Here is a 20188-nt window from a genome sequence, read left to right as displayed (position 1 = left end):
GTGTTTGGACAAGGGATTAGGAGACAATAAATTAATCAAAGTACGGAGCTCTATAATCTGGTGAGGGCAGAAGTGAATTTGCTGCATTGAGAGGAAACTCCTCGGATTTGATTTTGTTTTGGGCACACTCTGGCAGGTCTCTGCTGGAGAACTGGGCCATCCTGACCCTGCTTGCTTTGGATTTTAAAACACACGTGAGTGAGAAGAACAAACAAAACATTGAAAAGCTCTTCTCCCTAAGAAGCTGAAAAGGATTAATTTAAATGATTTTTTAAGTTGTAGCCCAAATTATCCCCACGCTGTTAACGAGGAGAGGCTTTCCCTGGCTCTGTGTTTATAACTTTCAGAGCCCATTACCCTCATGTTTTGGGGAACGTGGCAACACTTTTAAAACAGGGCTTTTGCCAAAATCCTGGAGGATGGATAATTGTGTCTCTGCTTCTGGGAGAAGGGAGATTGTACATTCTAATTGAGTGCTGTATTTTAAAACCAGCCCACTCCATGTGCCAGCACATTCCTTAGGATTTCCAGTCACCAAAATCCTTGGAAATTCTTATTTTGTTTTGATTTTTCCTTTTCAGTTTTCAACAGCCTCTTCAATTAATGGAGAAGAGAAAAACCAATTTGCTGCTCTTCAGTTCTAATACTTGGTCTCTGTGTGCTGTGATTTTAACTCATGGTTACATTTAAATGTCATTTTTAGCCATATTTCCACAGTTATATCAAAACTGGAATGACAGATATTAGAAACATCTTGAGGAGTGGTTCAGTTTGAACAGGAGGAATATTTGCATTCTGTTGGAGGCAACTGAAATGAGGGAAAGCACAAGCATTTCTGTAAAATGACAAATTTACAGCTTTCTGGTATAAACGAAATCTGTGTTTGTCAGAATCAAAAGGCAACATGTTTTTGTTAAATGCTCGGGAGGCTTACAGCTTTTTAAATAAAAGGAACCTCGGTTCATTTGGGTTCTGCCCCCCAGGGCAGGGGGAGCAGGTGAAATGCCAGGTACCTGACAGGCAGTGAAGGGTTTGATTCTCCACAGGAAGGGAGGGACGTCCAGCACTGAGATCTGCAGGCTGCAGGTGTTGCCTTTAAAATGCAAAAGTTTGGGTTCCTCCAGCAATTGCCCCCCTTGGAGTCTTTCATCCGAAACCACTTCCTGCAAGGGAGGAGGAGAGAATGTTTTCAGTGTTAGGAACAAGCCCCAAAGGCAGTGAAAATCCCTCTCTGTGGAGGTGCCAGGTTCCCCCGGGGTGCTGAACACACGGCAGAGTTTCTCTCGTGGGTTTGGTATTTCCATTGCCCCAAAGTCTGGCTTTGGGCAGCCCCATTTCTGGGCAGATAATGGGGGATGGACACTGAATTTTTGGCTGTCTCCCCTCTCCAACACCCCCAGAGCAGCCCAGCACAGCTGGACTCAAGAGCAGCTCTGCTGAGGAACTTCTCAGGGCTTTGCAGAGCCCTCAGACACTTCAGGTGAAATCATTCCCTTCCATTTCCCACCTCTGGGGCACTTCCAGAACCGCTGGACAAGACCCTGAGCAGTGTGAAGGGCAGACTCTGGGCAGAGGTTTGCACTACAGCCCTCCAGAGCTCTGTTCCAAGTGAATTTTTTATGTAATTCTGTGAATTTAAAACATAATAGCAGGAAAAGATCACCCCTGCCTGTACTTAAGCAATGTTTATTCCTGTGCTGTTGCAATAAAAACACCAGTGAGGAAGGAAAGGTTGCAGAAGTCTTTAAAAATCAGCAGGCAAGCAGTGCTTCCAAATTACCTTTCTTAATCCACAAAAATTATATCAAATCTGTGTCCACCAAAGGGCTTTAGGGCTTGTTAGGACCAAAGGAGCCCCTGGAACCATTGTGACCTTCTGAAAATTCAGTGCTCGACCTCTCTGAAACTGCACTAACAGATTTCCATTATAAACCAATTTTTACAGGTGTTTAGGTTGGTTTAACCCCTGGTGGTTGGGTTCATATGAAGGCATGACTGAAGGAGACTTCAGTTTTTGCTTTCCAGCCACAAAGGGAGCAGATTATTTAACTATTCTCAAAACTCCTTGTGTATGCTGGATGTTCTGGAAGGTGCTGTGAGTGCTGCTCTGCCTGCAGTGGCAGGCGTGGGACTCCTCCCACAGCAGCAGCATTTGGGAAAAACACAAAGGAGCTGGTTCTCTTCGATTTTGAGGGCCAGGAGCTTCCCAGCACACTCAGAACTTCACAAAGACCCATCTCAGCTGCTGGAGGAGCAAGGAGAGTTTTCACACGGGGAAAAAGTCAAAACCAAGGGAAATCTGGCTCTCACATAAAGCTGCCCCATGCAGGGTTAACTGTCAAACACAGCTTGGCAACCCCAGCTCTGGTGTTTTATCCAAAAAGCTCTGTGATGCCCCACGTTCCCCACTAATATTGACTTGCTCTTAGGGGCTGCATCGTTCCGTGAATGCACGGTTGTCTCACTATCTACAAACACCCTGGGAACGCAGAGAACTGGTAATTATTCTTCTGATCATTTCCTCCAGACTCATCAGGAAGACACTGGTACCCGCTAATTGTCTAAGTGTTATAAAGAGGATAATTACAAAGCCATTGTGAGCCTCTAACAATCCTTTTGGTGCCTTGGCTTTTATTAGAAGCACAGAGACAGCAGCGTGTGCTTCAGTCAGAGCCGTGTTTCCATTCCTGTGCGACAGCAAAAAATTCATCTCACAACTCTTTGCGTTTCAGGTCCCCAAAGAACAGCATTTTGTTAAAGCTCCTGAGTTTACCAAAAGCCAGAGAATTGTTTTGTCCTGGAACACGGTGCAGGAAAATCATTCTCATCTCAATTGCCACGTGGGGATTGGGTTGGTTTTTTTTTTTAAAAGGAAATGCAGGATAATTGAATTTTTGTAAAGCAGGGCTGGGTGAGTTTGGGTGGTTGAGAATGTGGCAAAAAACGAGAGAGCAAATAAGAGAGTTTGGCTGCCCTAAAGCTCCCAGTGTAAATCCACACCTGCAGGGAAATGGAGGGATTTATTCTAATGGTGCAGCAGAGCTTAAAAAATCCGGTATTCTCCTTGGGTTGAGGCTGGGGTTGCCCAGGGGGGTCAAAGGATGTCAGCATTTTATGGGAAAATAAGCAAAGCCCAGAGGAGCAAAGCGAAGCCATTTACCTGGAATGCACAAGGGGTGTTATCCACACAATAAACCCTCAGATTGTAATCCAGAGAATTGCAAGACAGGCAGCCAAAAACGGCGACTTTCAGCTGTCGAACGGCGCAGTCAGAGATGGGTTCCCCAATTAGGGCATAAGTTCCAAAGCTGTTTAAGAGAATGTGACAGGCATAAGGATCCAACAGGCAGTAGCAAGAAGTAGTTTCCTCTTCCACAGACATCACTTCCTGCAAAATGAAATTCAGGTTTAAAAAGAATAAAGCGAAGTCGGATCAATAGGCCTCGACAATAGGAGTCATGGCATTAATTGTTTATTTTTACTCAACTGGAATGCAGCGTTGCTGGGAGCCAGGCTGCACCCTCGGGGAAGGGGAGAAGGGGGACTGCTGCCCTGAGTAAATATTCCCAATTTAGCCCTGAGTCAGCAGGAGGATTTATGGCCGTGCCCTGTGCAGAGCTCGCTGTGTACATACAATAATAATGATGATGCCTAAGCAATTTTAGCAGCTTTTTTCAAGTGCTCTTGACTTTCTGCCTAATTTTCCCCCCCAATGTCAAGTTAAAAAATTACCTTGAAGGTTAAAGTCAATAAGCAAACCTTGAACAATGGCTGGGGTTTGACTTCCAGAACACCCATTACAGCCAGGTTTACCTTCCTCAAAAACTCCCTCTGCTCTGCCTCTGCTGCTCAGTCCTGCCCTGTGTGCCGGTGTGGCTCTGTCCCTGTGTCCCCATGTCCCTGTGTGACTCTGTCCCTGTGTCCCCATGTCCCTGTGTGACCCTGTCCCTCTGTCCCTGTGTCCCCATGTCCCTGTGTGACTCTGTCCCTCTGTCCCCGTGTGACTCTGTCCCCATGTCCCCATGTCCCTGTGTGACTCTGTCCCTCTGTCCCCGTGTGACTCTGTCCCCATGTCCCCATGTCCCTGTGTGACCCTGTCCCTCTGTCCCTGTGTCCCCATGTCCCCGTGTGATTCTGGCCCTGTGTCCCTGTGTCCCCATGTCCCTGTGTGACTCTGTCCCTCTGTCCCTGTGTGATCCTGTCCCTCTGTCCCCATGTCCCTGTGTGACCCTGTCCCTGTGTCCCCATGTCCCTGTGTGACCCTGTCCCTCTGTCCCTGTGTCCCCATGTCCCTGTGTCCCCATGTCCCTGTGTCCCTCTGTCCCCATGTGACTCTGTCCCTGTGTCCTGTGTCCCTGTGTCCCCATGTCCCTGTGTGCCCGTGTGACTCTGTGCCTGTGTCCCCATGTCCCTGTGTGACTCTGTGCCTGTGTCCTGTGTTCCTGTGTCCCCATGTCCCTGTGTCCCTGTGTGACTCTGTCCCTGTGTCCCCATGTCCCCATGAGACTCTGTCCCCATGTGACTTTGTCCTTCTGTCCCTCTGTCCCTGTGTCCCTGTGTGACTCTGTCCCCATGTCCCTCTGTCCCTGTGTCCCCATGTCCCCGTGTGACTGTCCCTGTGTCCCCATGTCCCCGTGTCCCCGTGTCCCCATGTCCCTGTGTGACTGTCCCCGTGTCCCCGTGTCCCTGTGTGACTCTGTCCCCATGTCCCCATGTCCCCGTGTCTCCGTGTCCCCATGTCCCTGTGTGCCCGTGTGGCTCTGTGCCTGCATGACTCTGTCCCCGTGTCCCTCTCCTCAGTGGCCCGGGCTGTTTGAGGCCAGCGCTGCTGGAGCTGCCCAAGGCCTGAGTAAATCTGAATTTTGCAAATGGGACTGGAATGGTTGAAAGCAGAGCAAAAGCCAGGCAGGGGCTCAGGGAGGGACAGGCCAGGCCAGGCTGCAGCCGTGGCATCCAGGGCTGGGCTTTGTAGCCATAAACCTTTGCACATCTTGGTAAAAACACCCCAAAACCAATTCTGCTGCTTCTTCCCAAAATGCAAACCCTTTTTGCTGTAATTGTTTCTCTCAGATGTCTCCCTGTGTCTATCCCTGCCAGAATCGTGTAACAGGATGGGCTGAGGGCTAATTCCATGTCCATGGTGGGCTCTGGGCTTACCTCCCACTTCCCCTGCTGCGTCCTGCGTTTGAGGTGGATGCTCCAGTGCTGGGGGTCGGCGTGGGCGCAGTGTGGGATGCTCAGGGCACACGGGGTGCTCACAGCCAGCTCGGGGGGCCCGCAGCTCACCTCGGGCCCCAGCAGCACCTCGGGGCCCTCCGGCTCCAGGCTTGGGGCAGCAAAGACAAGAGTGGCTGTCAGGAGTGAGAATTCACTGAAAATATTTCAGTTCAAATCCAAGCACCTCCCTCATCTGCTCATTTCTGCTCGTTTCACGTGGAAGCAGCAGCTGGAGATGAAACAAACCCATTAGACCCCATCTAACTCCAATCAGCGGCTGGTCAGTTTAGGACTCTGGTATTTAAAATACATTTCAATTTGTTTAACCCAAATCCAGCACTGAAATTGCTCTGTGCCAGCCAGCCCCGTTTCCAGCACCAGCTGGTCCCGTCCCCACCGTGCTCTGCCTTCAAACACTGCCATCAACAATATTTTCACAGGAGCGAAGATAAAACAAATTATGGTTTAAAAAACACAGGCTCATAAATTTTTCCAGATTGAGTGTGATCTCCCTGCTTTGAAAACTCATTTGCATTCTGCAGGAGGAACGAGCTCAGTGACTTTTACAGGCTCGGGAACGGGGCTGTGGATTTGGGAGTGGCGCAGTGTGGCTCCGGGACAGGCAGGGGAGATCCCACCAGCACAGCCGAGCTCCAGGGGTTCACCTGGGCTGGATGAAGAGCTGCAGCCTCTCTGCTGACTTCTAGAGATGTGTAATCTGCTCTTCTCTCCCACTCCAGCAACAACGCAGCCCCACAGCCACGTGGTTTCTGCATCTCTTGGAATAAATCCCTGGGCAGGAGTGGCGCCAGAGTGGAGGAGACTCCCTTGGACACTGAACCAGCAATTGAACCCTCTTGCCCTGAAGGTTTTGTTGCTGTTTGGTTGTATTTTAATTCATCTGGGTCGTGTGATCCCCGTGATTGGCTTCTAAATTACTGGGCGTGCAGTTCCCTCTTCAAATGAAAAGCAAATGCTGTTTCCAAGATGAAAAATGAGAGGAGGAACCTCAACCAATGTAAAAATTAGGGAAAGGACCTCAACCAAGATAAAAATAAGAAGATAGGACAATAAAACCAGGATGCAAAAAGGAGAAAAGCCCAATCTGACTTGGATACCCCATTCCAGTGCCCGTGGTGACAGCCTGACATGCAGCTGTAGCCACTCAGAAAATGCACTTTGCAAACTCCATTCCTGCTAAAGAGAGGCTGGAACGTTCCAGCCCTCCCTCAGTCTGTGTCTACAGTGTTGGTGAGACTGCAGGGGAGAAAAGAAAGAAACAACAGGGTAACAAGAAAAGGCCAATTTCTTTTTTTCCTTTCCTAAGTGTCATATTAATAAATTCTGCTGGGGCCTCGGTGCTTCCAAGTGTCTGTAGGATTCTCAGGCTAAAAATCCATGGAAGCACCCCTGGAGCCTGAGGTGCAGCTGCTGAGTTCCTCCTGAGCAGGGAGGGGAGAAGGGAGCAGCAGGCACAAGAATTCCATGGATTTCACAGGAGCAGCCCTCCAAGAACATTTCTGTGTCCCTTTCAGGGTCACAGCAGGGTGGTCACCCCAGCAGTGGGCACCAGGAGTGACTCCTGCACGTTCCATCCCGACCCAAAGGAGGCAGATCCGTGACCCTGGATCTCTCACCTGGACTCCTGCTGGGTGATGGCCAGGTAGATTTCCCAGGAACTCTCCTCTGGAATAGCTCCATGTGGAATCAACAGGCTGACCCCTGGAAAAGAACAAGGGCAGGACTGACCCTTGGGAAGGGCAGGGAACACAACCCCGAGGGAGCAGCTGAACATTCCCCTGAATTCCTGCTTCTCATGGCAACGTCAGCAGATGAAAGGAACATTAATTATCAAAGGAAACAAAGCTGTCACTTTGCCATTCGAGGAAAAGGCATCTTATTTCCCAAAAAGCTTCTTGAGAGCTCCTTGCCTCTTTCCAACTTTGAAATCATTGATCATTGTGGGATCCCAGGGAGTCTCCCCATGGAGAGCTCCTGCAGGGCGATCACCGCTTTGCTCCCACACATCCCAGCTCCTGCTTCCAAGTGATCCCATTCTCCTTTGACACCACCAGGCTGGATCAGAAGTTAAGGAGGGAGCTTTCCACTGGGCACCACTGGAATTAAACTGCTTTATCTCACTCTCAGGAGAGGGGAAATGTGTTTGGCTTTGCATCTGTCACACGATGCAGAGCCTCAGCAAGGCACTGACTCCATCACACTGGAATTTACAACTGCTTGGCACAGCTGATCTTACATAAATGCTGCAAGAATTACATAAATTGCAAGTGGACCAAATACATATTTTAATAATCTAATTGATGGGACTATCATTACATAAAGTAGCTAAATATACAGCATGAGGGAATTCTTAATTCATGCCTTAACTTAGTGCCTCTGCAATGTTCCTTCCTCAGCACAAAACTGGTCTGTGGAGAAATGAAAACATTCCACACGTTGTGCATGCCTGGACTGTCACTGTTATCAGTCCTCTCTAAACACAAACCACGGTTTTTATGGTAACCTTTAAAGCACCCGTTTTGTGGGACATGAAGGATAAAGCTCTAAATCATCCAGTTCAACCAGAGAGCAGCAGATAATCCTGGAGCCACTGGTCAAACAAAACCAGAGCTGAATTTAAAGTGGATAAATGTCACTGGAGTCGAAGGCTGATAACCCCTGGCTGGGGTATCTGGCTTTTTGTGCTGCCTTTTGGGGAGAGGAAGTGCCCAAGGTGAGAACTGGGATTTGGGGTGATGCAAACACAGCCCTGGGGTGCAGCTGAGGGCCGTGACCCTGACAGCCTTTGCTGGGCTCTGATCTGCTGTTCAGCTCATTCACAAACAATCCTGCAGGTCTGGAACACGTCCCACAAAGCCCTGAGCTCCCAAAACTCCCGACACAGAGCAGAGGGAGCAGATCCCAGCGCCCAGCCTGGGACAGGGCTGACAGGAAGGGCCCCGCTCTGGGAATCTGGGGAGCTTTTTGCTCCAGAAAAGGGGAAAACAGGCAGGCAGGAGGGAGCAGGAGCCTGGTGGCTGTGGGGCTGTCCCCAGGCCTGGCTGCTGTCCCTGTGCCCCCCAGGCAGGGCTGTGGGGCCGGAGCTGCTGCTGGAACGTGAGCCCTTATGTAAGATTCTGATCCAGTATCGACCCTTCCCGGGGAGCCTTTCCTTTGGAGCAGGATCCAAGCAAGGCACAGCTTTGATTAATGTGGCTTTCATGCTGAAGACATCAAGAGAGGCAGTAATTTAAAACAGTTCAAATAGGCATAATGCCTCTTCAGTCCTCAGCCCAGGCTTCCCTCTGATCACTCGTGTCCTGTGTGGGCAATGTGCCCTACTTCCCAAAATCTGCATTAATGGGGCCCCTACTTCTTCTTTCCTGGCATTTTTTAAAAAAAAAATTAGTTCTAAAACACTACATCAGGCAGCCTAATCTCAAATTCTTTTATGTGCTTTCATGAGAAAGGAGCCACCCACCTGTGTTTGGGACCACCAGGCGGCCCCCCAGGTGCCCGAACAGGGCCGAGCTCCTCAGCTCGCTGCTGCTGGAGATGGAGGCCAGGTTCTGGATGAACATGGCCTTGTTCCTGGCCTGGATTGTCCCAAAGGGCCTGGGGTTGCCGTGGGGGAAGGTCCCGGGGTGGGCCTTGCCGTGGTACTCGGCCCTGTCGGTGACGCCCAGGGACACCATGAAGGAGCTCTGCACCTTGACCTTGATGTCGGCCAGGGGGTTGAACAGGGACGACTCCGTCATCAGCTCCTTGTCCAGGGGGTCCTGCAGGCAGATGGGGCCGCTGTAGGTCCTGCTGACCGTCAGCTCGGGCTGCAGGGACGAGTTCAGGAGCAGGGAGTTACCTGCGGGGACAGGAGCAGCGCTTGGCGTGGGTGGAGGGGACGCCGCAGGAATCCCTTCCCAAATTCTCCCGTCCCCTCTGGGGCTCGCTCTGCCCTCCCTGAGCTCTCAGAGCCCAAACTCACACCAGACCATGTTAGAGGACAGAGGAACTGGTGTAAAGATCTGACACTTCATGTTTGCCACACCTCAGGCAGCTCCAGAGTGCAGGAATCCAAGGAGGAGCCTCCTTTCTTTGGATTCACGTTTGTGTGTTTGCCTTTTTCCTCTCTCCTTGTTTTCTTCCCTTACATTAAACCCCACTGGGTGACAACATCTTCCTGCAGACCTTTTACACAAACCCACAACTTCATGCCTGAGGGGAACTGGGCTGAAAGGGAAGTGGGACAAGAGTGATACAGGGAAAGACACCACAGTTATTAATTTTGAGGCATTTTCCCTCAGAAGACACTCTGAAAAATGAGCACTGGATGGATTTAGGGCCTGAATCCTCTGGCTGTTTGGTTTTGTGGTGGGGTCTTTTTCCTTGGTTGTTTAGTTGGGGATTTTCAGAGCATCCAGAATGAAAGGTTTTCAGCATTAAGCCAAGCAAACAATTCCCCAGACTCAAAACAAGATTCTAACCACAAAGGAAAATGTTTCTGTTTGACACAGTCATTGAGATTTACACAGCCCTAATTAAAGGTCTGGATTTAGAAATGGATGAGTGAACCTCCTTCAAACGTCCTTGTCTGCCAAGCCCTTTTCCCAATTTCTTGCAAGTCATGCTTGGTGAGGACGTCTCCAGGAAATAAAGAAACTGTAAAAACAACACCACCAAACCCCCCAAACAAACTCTGCAACATATTTCCCTTTTCTGAAGAGAGAACAGAGACATGGGGACACTTTCACACCCCACCCACGCTCCCACCCACCCACAATCAGGCAGGTCTGAGGTAGAATGGCAGCACAGAATCAATAAACATCCTGCTTTCATCCCCGTTTCTCTCCCTCCCCACCTTCCTGTTCAAAGGGAATAACATTCCTGAAAACCTGAGCACTGTTTTTAGTTAACGTTTTGTCCACGTTTTTTGGCACTGGAGTTTTTTTCTACAGCTTTGGGGGTCCAGTCTTACACACATTTATTTCCCACAGAGCCCAGTGTCTGTGGGCTACAAAACACTTCCAGCTGGGTCTCAGATTATTGGTGAAGGAATAATCCCTTTTATTGGAGTGGAGGAAAGGGCTGTGACAGAACAGGAGGAACTACGGCTCTGTTGCCTGAGCTTGAGCTGCTTTGGTCGCTTTGTTTAGTTTGAGCTTTTCCTAAATCAGTGTAGGAGCCGGGGACGGCATTTCTAAAGCATCTGGAGCGTGGCCAAGGAGGATTCTGTGTCTGTGGGACAGAGCAGAGCCAGTTCCAGGGTCCCTGTCCCTGCCCTGGCTGCCCCAAACCCCCCTCCCCAAATGCAGGTGTGTCTGAGCAGTGGGAGCTCTGCAGAGAAGGAGAGGAAATCGCCGCACTAACCTTGTCTGACTGTTTTAAAATTAAAAGTCTGGAAGCCTCCCGTGAGTGCAGAGGAATCAATGACATCCACGCCGTACTCACTCTGACTGCGCCGGTACAGGGTCACCCCCAGCGCCAGCACGGCCACCGCCAGCACCGCCGCCGCCAGCCCCGAGTACAGCGCGATGGCCCCGCCGCGCTCCACATCTGTGGGGACACAACACGCTCAGCGTGTGGGGACAGGGGACACAACACGCTCAGAGTGCGGGGACAGGGGACACAACACGCTCAGAGTGTGGGGACAGGGGACACAACATGCTCAGAGTGCGGGGACAGGGGACACAACACGCTCAGAGTGTGGGGACAGGGGACACAACACGCTCAGAGTGTGGGGACATGGCAGGGGACACAACACGCTCAGCGTGTGGGGACAGGGGACACAGGGGACACAACACGCTCAGAGTACGGGGACAGGGACGGGACAGAACATGCTCAGAGTGTGGGGACAGGGGACACAACACACTCAGAGTGCGGGGACATGGCAGGGGACACAGGGGACACAACACCCTCGGAGTGTGGGGACGGGACAGGGGACACAGGGGGACTCAACACGCTCAGAGTGCGGGGACATGGCAGGGGACACAACACAGAGTGTAGGGACATGGACAGGGGGACAAGGGACACAACACACTCAGAGTGTGGGGACATGGCAGGTGACACAACATGCTCAGCGTGTGGGGACAGGGGACACAACACACTCAGAGTGCAGGGACATGGCAGGGGACACAACACAGAGTGTGGGGACATGGACAGGGGGACAAGGGACACAACACACTCAGAGTGTGGGGACATGGCAGGTGACACAACATGCTCAGAGTGTGGGGACATGGCAGGTGAACATGGGGGAACAGGGGATACGGGACAGGGGACACGGGGGACAGGGGAGGACATGAGGGGACAATTTAATTTTAGCTGAGTTTTGAAAACGAACAAGAAACCTCAGACTGTTGAGATGAAAGGAACGAACACCTCTGGGCAGCGTTTCCTTGGCTCAACACTTCCTCACAAAAAAGAAGCGTCTGAAAAGTGCCGCCAGCCCCGGCGGGATGTGCTGGGAAGGGGCTGGGCACCCACAGCTCCCTCCCAGCAGGGAACAGCCCCAGCAGTGGCAGCACCAGGACCCCCAGCCCCCAAACCCGCTCCAGGCGCTGGGAACAAGCTGAATTTCAGCTGGGAGCTCCACTCAGAAGTACAGCCAAAGGGTTGGTTCAAACATCCCTAACAGAAAACATCCCTCTCGTCCCCACTCCCCAGCTGGTCCCAGTCAACCCCGACCACGAGATTCCAGCGCCCCACTCAACCCAAAATACATGTTTTATATCAGTTTTACCAGCACCAGAACGCTTTAACCAAGAAAATACTCCTGCAGAATTTCTGCTATGTTTTCAAGTAATCTCCAAATGAAAAATGGTTCTGCTTTTAACACGTTCACAGCTTGCTGGGAAGGAGGAAGAAAAATCACAAAGTTTTCATGGAAACATCAGCTTTGAGGAGGAACCACCTTCTGTGGCAGGTCAGGAAACCACATTGAACAAACTCATAAGGTTACGAAATTCAGCTTCCTAGAACAATTCCATTGCCAACAGTTCTACCAAATCAGTCTCTAAAAGAGAAGTGTTTGGGTTTTTTCCTGAAGCCTTTTTGGTTTTTTTTCTTTTTTTTCCATGAGTTCCCCCCTTGAAAAATGCTGTAAAGAGAATTTTGAGCGTTTTAGGCTCAGTTAGGCATTGCAGAGAGTGAAATACTGGCTGACAATGTAACAATGGGAGAGGCCAGACAGAAAAAGCAAATGCAAAGCCCCAGGGTCACAAAGGCAAACTGGAAATGTCTCAGATCAGACCAAAACAACACAAACTCCAATCCAAAGCCCCATTTCCACAGCTCTGCTTTGTTCCCCAGCACCAGGTGCAGAAAGGGGAGTACAGACAATAATTACATTTCTATTTCTTCCAATTTCCTATTCCCAAGTTGCTTTGTTGTTACAGGGAATTAATTATGAAATGCTATTGTTGACTTAATTTCTGTGGGTAATTAGAGCAATGAATGAGGCAGAAGGAGGGAGGGGATGGATCTCCAGGAACTCAGGAACAATTGGGGTCTTCCCCTTCCCAGGGAGCCATCGAGAGCTCGCGGTTATTGCACCACAAAGCATCTTTAACTCTTCCCTTTGGATCATTGCTTTAAAAAGGAAAAGAGCTGAAAACGTGAATTACCCCTCCTGCCTTGCTGGGATGATAAATTATCGAGTCTGAGAGGTGCAGAAATATCCTGGCAGGAAAAACTTCCAGCCCCCAGGACAGCAACGGGGGAGAACCCCAGAGCTGATGTGCTGCCCTCCAAAGCAGAGCAGGAGCCACTCCTCAGGGGCTCACTGTAACTGCAATTCTGACTCTAAATCTCCTCAAGTGCTTCAGCATCTCCTTTTCCATCGATTCCCATGTCAGGCAATTCCACTTTCCCACTTTTAAACCGTTGTACATGGGTTAAAGATGAGAGGGAGGGCACAGAATAAAAAAAAAATGGGAGCTGTTTGACTCAAGCAAAATCTTTCTGAGGAGAAGAATTTTCTTTTCATTGACTCTGAAGTATCTCCAGAGCTTGAATTGGACACTGGTCTATAAATTTTATGATTAAAAGTTCTCACAGGAGTTCTTCCTGAGGTTCCTTCCCTGGAATAAATTGGTCGTTGCTTGGAGCACCTGCCAGAGTCCCCCAGGTGATCCCAGAACTGCCCCACTGCCAGGAAAACCCAGCACAGCCTCAGGGGAGCACAGAGCTCACAGGCCAAGGATCCTTTTCAGCATTTCCTGGGCTTTTAAACAGCTTTATGCTAAAAGGGCAAACCCAGAGCGACTCAGAATTATTCCCATGGAACACAACTCCACGAGAAAGGAGACTTTCTTTTTGGTTTAGGATTTTGGTGTTTCTTTAGAAACGACCGCTGGGGTTTTTTAAAGTAATTTTTACCTCTTCACCTTCTGATCTTTTCTTTTGGAGAACTCCTTCCGTGGGAGATGAGAAGTTAAGGGAAGGCGGAAGGCGTGGGAAGTCTGGGGGAGCGGGGTGAGGTCTGCTTCTATTTTTTCCCGGAAGGGAACAAAGTGGAAACCGAGCAAACAAACTAGAAAAGCAAACATTTATAGTCCACCGATTACTCCTTAATGAGCTGCAGCCTCCCGGCCCAGGGGCGGGCGGGACCCTGGCAGGCACCAGGAGTTTTATCCCTCTCTGCTCCAGGATCCATGTTTGTGATAATTGCAGCCCATTTGTCACTCCACCTCCTGCCACTGTTACACAACATTTATTGAAAGCACATTTGATGGTAATGAAGTTTCTATTAACTATGATTAAGTTTCATAAAGCACCTGAAGATAATTTAAGATGTGCAGGAGCAGAAAATGAAACATTTGGTTTAGTGCATTAGGAGATGTAATTGATTAAATTATCTCATTTACAAGGAGTGCTTTGCAGGAGCTGTGCAGGGCCCACTTCCCCAGCTCCAGCAGGGAGAGGAGATCCCGGGATCTGGGCAGGAGATCCCACAGGTTCTTCCAGCTCCCCTTCCCGAGATCCCCATCACTCCCACGGCCCAAAGTCCTTCTCCTCACTCGGAGCACAGCTCAGGGACTCGGTCAGAGATCGTTCCGTGGAACAGGTTGTCCCTCCATCATCTTCATAATTGGCTTTGATTCTGCATCCCTGATGAGTTGGGAAGTCCTGGAGCAGTTCCTGCTCCCTGACAAGCAGGAGCTGAGCTCTGTGTCCCTGCCCCAGGGTGGAACTGAGCCCTTTCCATCTCCGGGCCTCTCAGAGCCCAGATCAATCCCACTGCAGCTCGTTTTTGGGTAAATCAGAAAACCCAGCGATTTGGCTGAGGTTCTCTCCATTTTCTCTATGAAATGAAACTGCACAGACAAGAAAGTGAACCCAGTGCCTGAGCCCAGGCTGGCACAGAGCGTCCCCAGGGGCCCCACCAGGGGTGATTCTGGGGACACCCAGACAAACCCAAAGCAGAAGGGCTCAAGGCATCCTCAGCACCTTTTGCAGCTCCCTAAACTGATTTTGGGTATCCCGAGAAAAAAACTAGGAACCAGGAATGTAAAATCACAGGATCACCAAGGGTGGAAAATCCCTCAGAGATGACCAAGCAGCAGCATGGTCAGCACCAGCCACGGCCCAGGTGCCACCTCCGGGCACCTCCTGCGCAGCCCCTGCACTGCTCTGCAGCCCTTTCCACAGGGAATTCCTGCTGAGCTCCATCCCTGGCCCGGCTCCAGGCTGTTCCCTCTCATCCTGTGCCTTGGCCCCCGGTGCCAGTCCCTGCTGGGGTCAGGCAGAGCTGCAGGTGCAGGACAGGAGCCCCAGAACAGCCCCGAGATGATCCTCAGGCACAGGGAAAGGCACAGAAACACCCTCCAGCTGAGACAGGAGGGAGCTGAGCAAGGTCAGAGCCCGCAGCCCAACCAGACCTGCACCAAAAACCCCAAACCCCTGCATTAATTGCTGTTTTCCTAATTCCAGGTTGCAGAGATGGATGCCAAGCCGAGCACGCCAGGAGCCGGGGCTCCCTGTCAGCCAGGAATTGCTGGGGATGAGCATTCCCCGGGCTCACACTGAACCTGGGATCACAGGGTGCGCCAAAGATGCTTTCAGCAGATGCTAAAGCCTCGCATAAAACCTTGGCTCCTACTTAGCTCCTAAACAAATAACCCAAACGGCAGAGAAGATGAGGAAAATCATATTTACAAGAGAAAAAAAGAACTTACTTTGGGATTTTATTTCATGAAGAGGTTTTTTATCTGAGAGGGAGAGAGAGAGAGAGAGAAAGAGAGAAAGTTGCACTTAATAAATTTACATGGAGCATATCTATTTCCTATATTGCTTCTGTCTCACTCTATAAATGAAACATTTTCTCCTCGTTTGCTGACAATATGAATATTTTATGTTGTCCATGTTTTTCTCTTCATCTTCTTTTTTTTTTTCCTTTTTTTTTTTTTTTTTCCTAAATCCCTTTCAGGAAGTTCCTTCACAGCAATTTCTCACTTGGTTAATTCAGGTTATTTGTTGGCTCTATTGGATGCTGTTGTTTATTTACACCTCAGCGAGAAGGAAGTTCAATACCTTGCACTGGATCATTGGCAAAGAGACTCAGGTCAGAATTAATGATCCCTTTGTGTGTTTGATGTATGGAATGCTGGTGATGGGCACTTAAATCAGTTATAAGCTATAAAAATGCCCAGTTTATTCACATTTTTTGTACCTAAACACCCCCAATAATGGCACCTCTCTGTGTGTATATGAATGCACACATCCACGTGCCCCCAGCAGATGGAAAATGTGGGATAAAAGGGGTTTTCTATGGCACTCAAAAATGAGCCTTCTCTGCCTCCCTCGTGCCAAGCACTTGAGTCACCATTTACAACCTAAAACCTGCCAAAGGAATCCCTAAAATTGGGAGGCTCAGGTGGATTACAAGGCTCCTTCTCTTCATTTTAATGTTTGTGAGGATGCTTAGTTTAGAAATACTTAACCCAAAAGATCACTGGATTTTGGCTTTTTTGACCAAAACCCTGGTGGGATGAGTTTCTTCTTTCCCTGCCCAAGGCTGGTGTTGGTTTTGCAGGAAAATGAGGCACAAAAAGCACCCAGAGAGGAGGGTCAGAGCCGAGTCTGCAGTGGAGCAAACCCTTCCCTGCTGCTGGCAGGGGCTGTCTGCACCAAACTGCAAAGGGAAAAGCATTTCCCGTGAAAATGGAGACTCCTGGATCCAGGAGCCTCCTGGCAACAGCAGCAGCGCTGCTTGGAAAATGGAAAATGAAATGATTTGTGATTGTTTTGTGATTCTTCGGGGAGCATTAGTAAAAACATGTTTGCAGGTCAGTCCTTGTGGCCCTGCTTGTTTGTTTTGGTTTTGGGCACTGGGAGAAGAAATCAATAGGTTTTGAAGTCAGGAAAAATAACTTTAAAGCAAGCAGATAAAAGTAAAACAAAAAGCTCAAAAAAAAAAAACCCCTCTCTTTTATTGAGCAAAGAGAAAGCTTTCACCTCTGCAGGAGCGAGAGAGAAGTCCATCTTGGCAAAGAATCCAGCTGGGAATACTGGGAGGGAATAAACCCTGGGAGAACAAACATGCAGGAAAGCAGGGAGGTGCTGGGAGCGTCTGGGGTCAAAGTGACCTTTGCAACCCCGGGAATCGATCTGGCAGCCCTGGAAACTTTTCATCTCTACCAAACCTCACATGAATCTTCCTCCTGGATCTAAGTTTGGGTCTACACAAGTGTTACAAGTTCCAGGAGAAATTCCTTGAAGGAAAAGTTGCTCCTCAGTAAGGACTGGGCCATGGGGATCCACCCAGGGAATCCAAGGCCAAGGGGAGCGCTGGGATGTTCCCCTGTGGTGTCTTGGGGTTATTCCCAAACTCTCCGGTCAGGGACACAATAAAGAACCTCAGAGCTGATCCATTTTATCCCTGTTTCATTCGCTATGTCCAGATCTGAACATTCATCCCAAGGATCAGGATTTTCCCAGCCAGATCCAGGCTGGTTCTTCCCTGGCATCCTCCATTCCCATCCTCCCTTTCAGCTCAGTCCTTATTTGTTAACCAAAGGAATGTTTCTATTTTTGCCTCACAGAAGGAGCAAAGTTAACGAGTTGTGCCTGATAAAAAACCTCCAAGAGATTGCTTTGCTGTGGCTCAGGGCTGCATTTCCTCCACAATTCCCCACGGGATGAGAAGCGGAGCAGGAAAGGCACATACTGGAAGATGAACAGGGGAGAAGAGATTTTTAAAAAACAGGGTAATTGCATCAATTCCTGTTAGCTGAGAAAGCAATTACAGCCCTAAGAACAACGTGACACGAGGACATGGGGACAGCTCGAGCCACGAGGGAGAGACAGGATCACAGCTGGAGACACAGAACGCTCCGGTCCAGCTGAACCCACACGGAAATGCAGCTCTTGGAGCAGGGCCTGGGGGTGCTGGATGGGGCTGGGAGCCACCTGGGACGGGGGAAGGTGTCCATGGAAAGTGTCTCCATGGAGGAGAGTGGGGCTAGAGGGCTTTAGGGTCCCTTCCCACCCAAACCACTCCAGCATTCTGTGGCTCCAGGGCCTCCCTGGCGCAGGAGAAGGAGGGAAGGAGTTTGTGTGAGCCCCAGGGGCCTCGCAGGGCAGAGCTGACCCGGCTCCCCCAGTGCCAGAGGCTCCCTGGCACAGTCGTGGCTCTGTCCCTGTGCCCCAGGCACGGCTGAGGTGTGGCAGTGACCCACAGGAGCCCACACGGGGAAAGGGGGGAGTTTGGGCAGGACAGGAACATTTCCCGCTCACTGTGTCCCTGCAGGCAGTGACCTGAGTGGGGCCGTCTCCAGCTGACCTGGGGACACCACGACAGAGTCCAGGGGGTGGCAGGTCCCCTCTGGCTGTCACACCCCCACCGTGCAGCCTCAGCTGCTGCTCCTCACACCCTTCCCACACATCCTCCTGCCAGCTCCCATGCCGATGGACACCGGGATGGATCTGGGATTGATCCAGCCCTCAGCAATGCACAGGGAGGAGAGACCCCAGGAAACACCCCAGGACCAGCACAGCCCCTGAGAGCTGGGTGAATGACACTGCTCCCAAACTCTCTCTGGTTATTCCTTCTTAAAACACAGGGAAGGAAAAAAAAATAAATTAAATTTCATTTCTGTCCTTGGACATCTTGGAGCTGTTCTGTAGCCCTGGGAATTTTAAGTGCAGGAATCCAGAGCCAGAGTGCTGAGTGTCCCCTCCCACCAGACCCCAGCAAAATCTGATGGAAGGTCTCAGCTCAGGCGTCTCTGAAGCCTGAATAAATACACAGGATGCTCTCTGCCGCCAGGAAAACATTAAAGTCTCAGGGCAAAAGAAGAGAGTGCATTTTGTTTAGAGGAGAAGGCAGTGCAGAACCATAGAAAGAAGGACAGAGGGCTGGCTAAACACAACATTACAGAAAACAGACACATCCTTATTTGCAGCATCTCCCAGCCCTGGCACTCCTGATGGCTCCCAGGGCTGCAGTCGCACCTGACGAGGTGACAGCCCCTCCACGGGGACAGGAGCAGGCTCAGGGCAGGGATAAACCCACAAATTCCTCCCGCACGCCGAGCCTGCGCAGCTGCAGGGCTGCTCTGCCCAGCTCCCTGTGCTGGGGACAGCAGCAGCTTCCAGATGCTTCCCAGACACTGGTGAAGGGCAAAGCCTTTCCCAGGGAGCTGCAGATTTGCTTGGGTTTAGCTCCTGCTAAAGGAGAAACTCCGACCTTGACCGGCTGCTGCACCCGCAGCTCTCCTGGGGGGGCTTTGCCCATTTGCTTGCAAGGAAAGGCAGAGGCTGAGGAGCACATTTGCTTGTGGAGGTCGGAGTTACACCCTGCAAACCCCCTGGATCTGGGATTTTAGCATCATCTGATCGTTCACAGGCAAAGAACACGCAACACAAATCCAGCCACCAGGAAAATTTCAAACTCCACACAGAAAACCGCCTCCCTTTTCACGGGAATATTTCGGACACGATTCCCACCCACACAGGTTCCCTGTGTCACGTCTCGGGCCAATCCCAAATCCCGTGCCCAGCCCCGTGGCAGCTCACCTTGGATGCAGAGCCCCTCGGTGCAGTTCTCGGACTCCTGGCTCAGGCCCTCGCAGTGCTTGCCGCCGTTGCGCGGGGCTGGCGCGGCGCATTCCCGCACCCGCAGGTGCTCGCACTCGGGGCTGCACACTGACCACTCGCTCCACACCTCCCAGCTGCCGTCCACTGCGGGCAGGGAACACGGTCAGCTCTGCCTGTGCCACCTGAGCTCCTGCAGCAGCGCTCTTTTCACACTCCAGAGCAAATTTTGTGTGATAAATAATGCTTTTAACCAAGTTCTCAGCTCGGGTTTCTGTGTTTCTGGTGTTGTTAACATCAGCTCCCCTCTAAACGAACCCCAGGCCCCCACCCAGGTCCCTGATCTCTCCCCCTGAGCCAGTGGCTGTCCTGGCAGGGTTTTGGCGGTGCCAGGGTCAGTTCCAGCCTGGCCACAGGTGCCTGGCACTGCACTCACAGCCGCGCCAGGCTGGGCCTAACCACGGCCGCATTTCCCTTTCCCTTCCCAACTCCCTCCGGCTGCTTCCCGCAGAAAGCTCTCCCGTGAACGCGGCCCCCAGAGCCCTGCGGGGACTCACCGGGGCAGAGGGAGGTGCAGGTGATTTTCTGCACGGACATGCCCTCGCAGAAGGCTCCCCCGTTGAGGGGCGCGGGGTTGGTGCAGGTGCGCGAGCGTTTCTGCCAGCCCCGGCCGCAGCGCGCGTTGCAGCTGGACCACTCCGTCCACGAGGACCAGCCCCCGTTCACTGCAAAACACCAACACGGGGGGGCTGTGGGGCCGTGCCAGAGCCCCCCAGCACCAAACCCAACCCATGCCAGCGGGACGGGCTTGGCTGGGTGATGCTGTGAGGGATCAGTGCAGCAATAGCAGCACAAATCAAAATAGCAATGCAGGCACAGCCTGGCCCCCAGCCCCTCTCACTGACCACAGACCACTGTGGTGGCCCACAGGCTCCTGCTCTTG

At 51.1% G+C, this 20188-nt stretch overlaps 1 protein-coding gene across 2 annotated transcripts in view; it reads right to left on the bottom strand.

Annotated features, from left to right (window-relative positions):
* UNC5D (unc-5 netrin receptor D) overlaps positions 1-20188 on the bottom strand; it is a 94066-nt gene that overhangs the window by 7514 nt on the left and 66364 nt on the right. The window contains exons 6-14 of one of the 2 annotated variants that reach the window (XM_088068415.1): positions 19803-19970; positions 19228-19392; positions 15387-15419; positions 10582-10767; positions 8699-9076; positions 6855-6939; positions 5158-5326; positions 3161-3388; positions 1014-1163 (exon numbers count right to left, since the gene is read on the bottom strand). In XM_088068415.1, coding sequence (XP_087924541.1) covers positions 1014-1163; positions 3161-3388; positions 5158-5326; positions 6855-6939; positions 8699-9076; positions 10582-10767; positions 15387-15419; positions 19228-19392; positions 19803-19970 — 1562 coding nt within the window. The remainder of the gene's footprint in view (positions 1-1013; positions 1164-3160; positions 3389-5157; positions 5327-6854; positions 6940-8698; positions 9077-10581; positions 10768-15386; positions 15420-19227; positions 19393-19802; positions 19971-20188) is intronic. The other variant, XM_014259528.2, reaches the window with a different exon arrangement.

The sequence above is a fragment of the Pseudopodoces humilis genome, chromosome 30, assembly GCF_049639895.1.
Source record: "Pseudopodoces humilis isolate 2021_Gansu_Grassland_sample_001 chromosome 30, ASM4963989v1, whole genome shotgun sequence".
Lineage (NCBI taxonomy): Eukaryota > Metazoa > Chordata > Aves > Passeriformes > Paridae > Pseudopodoces > Pseudopodoces humilis.
This window is presented reverse-complemented; position numbering and strand designations above follow the sequence as displayed.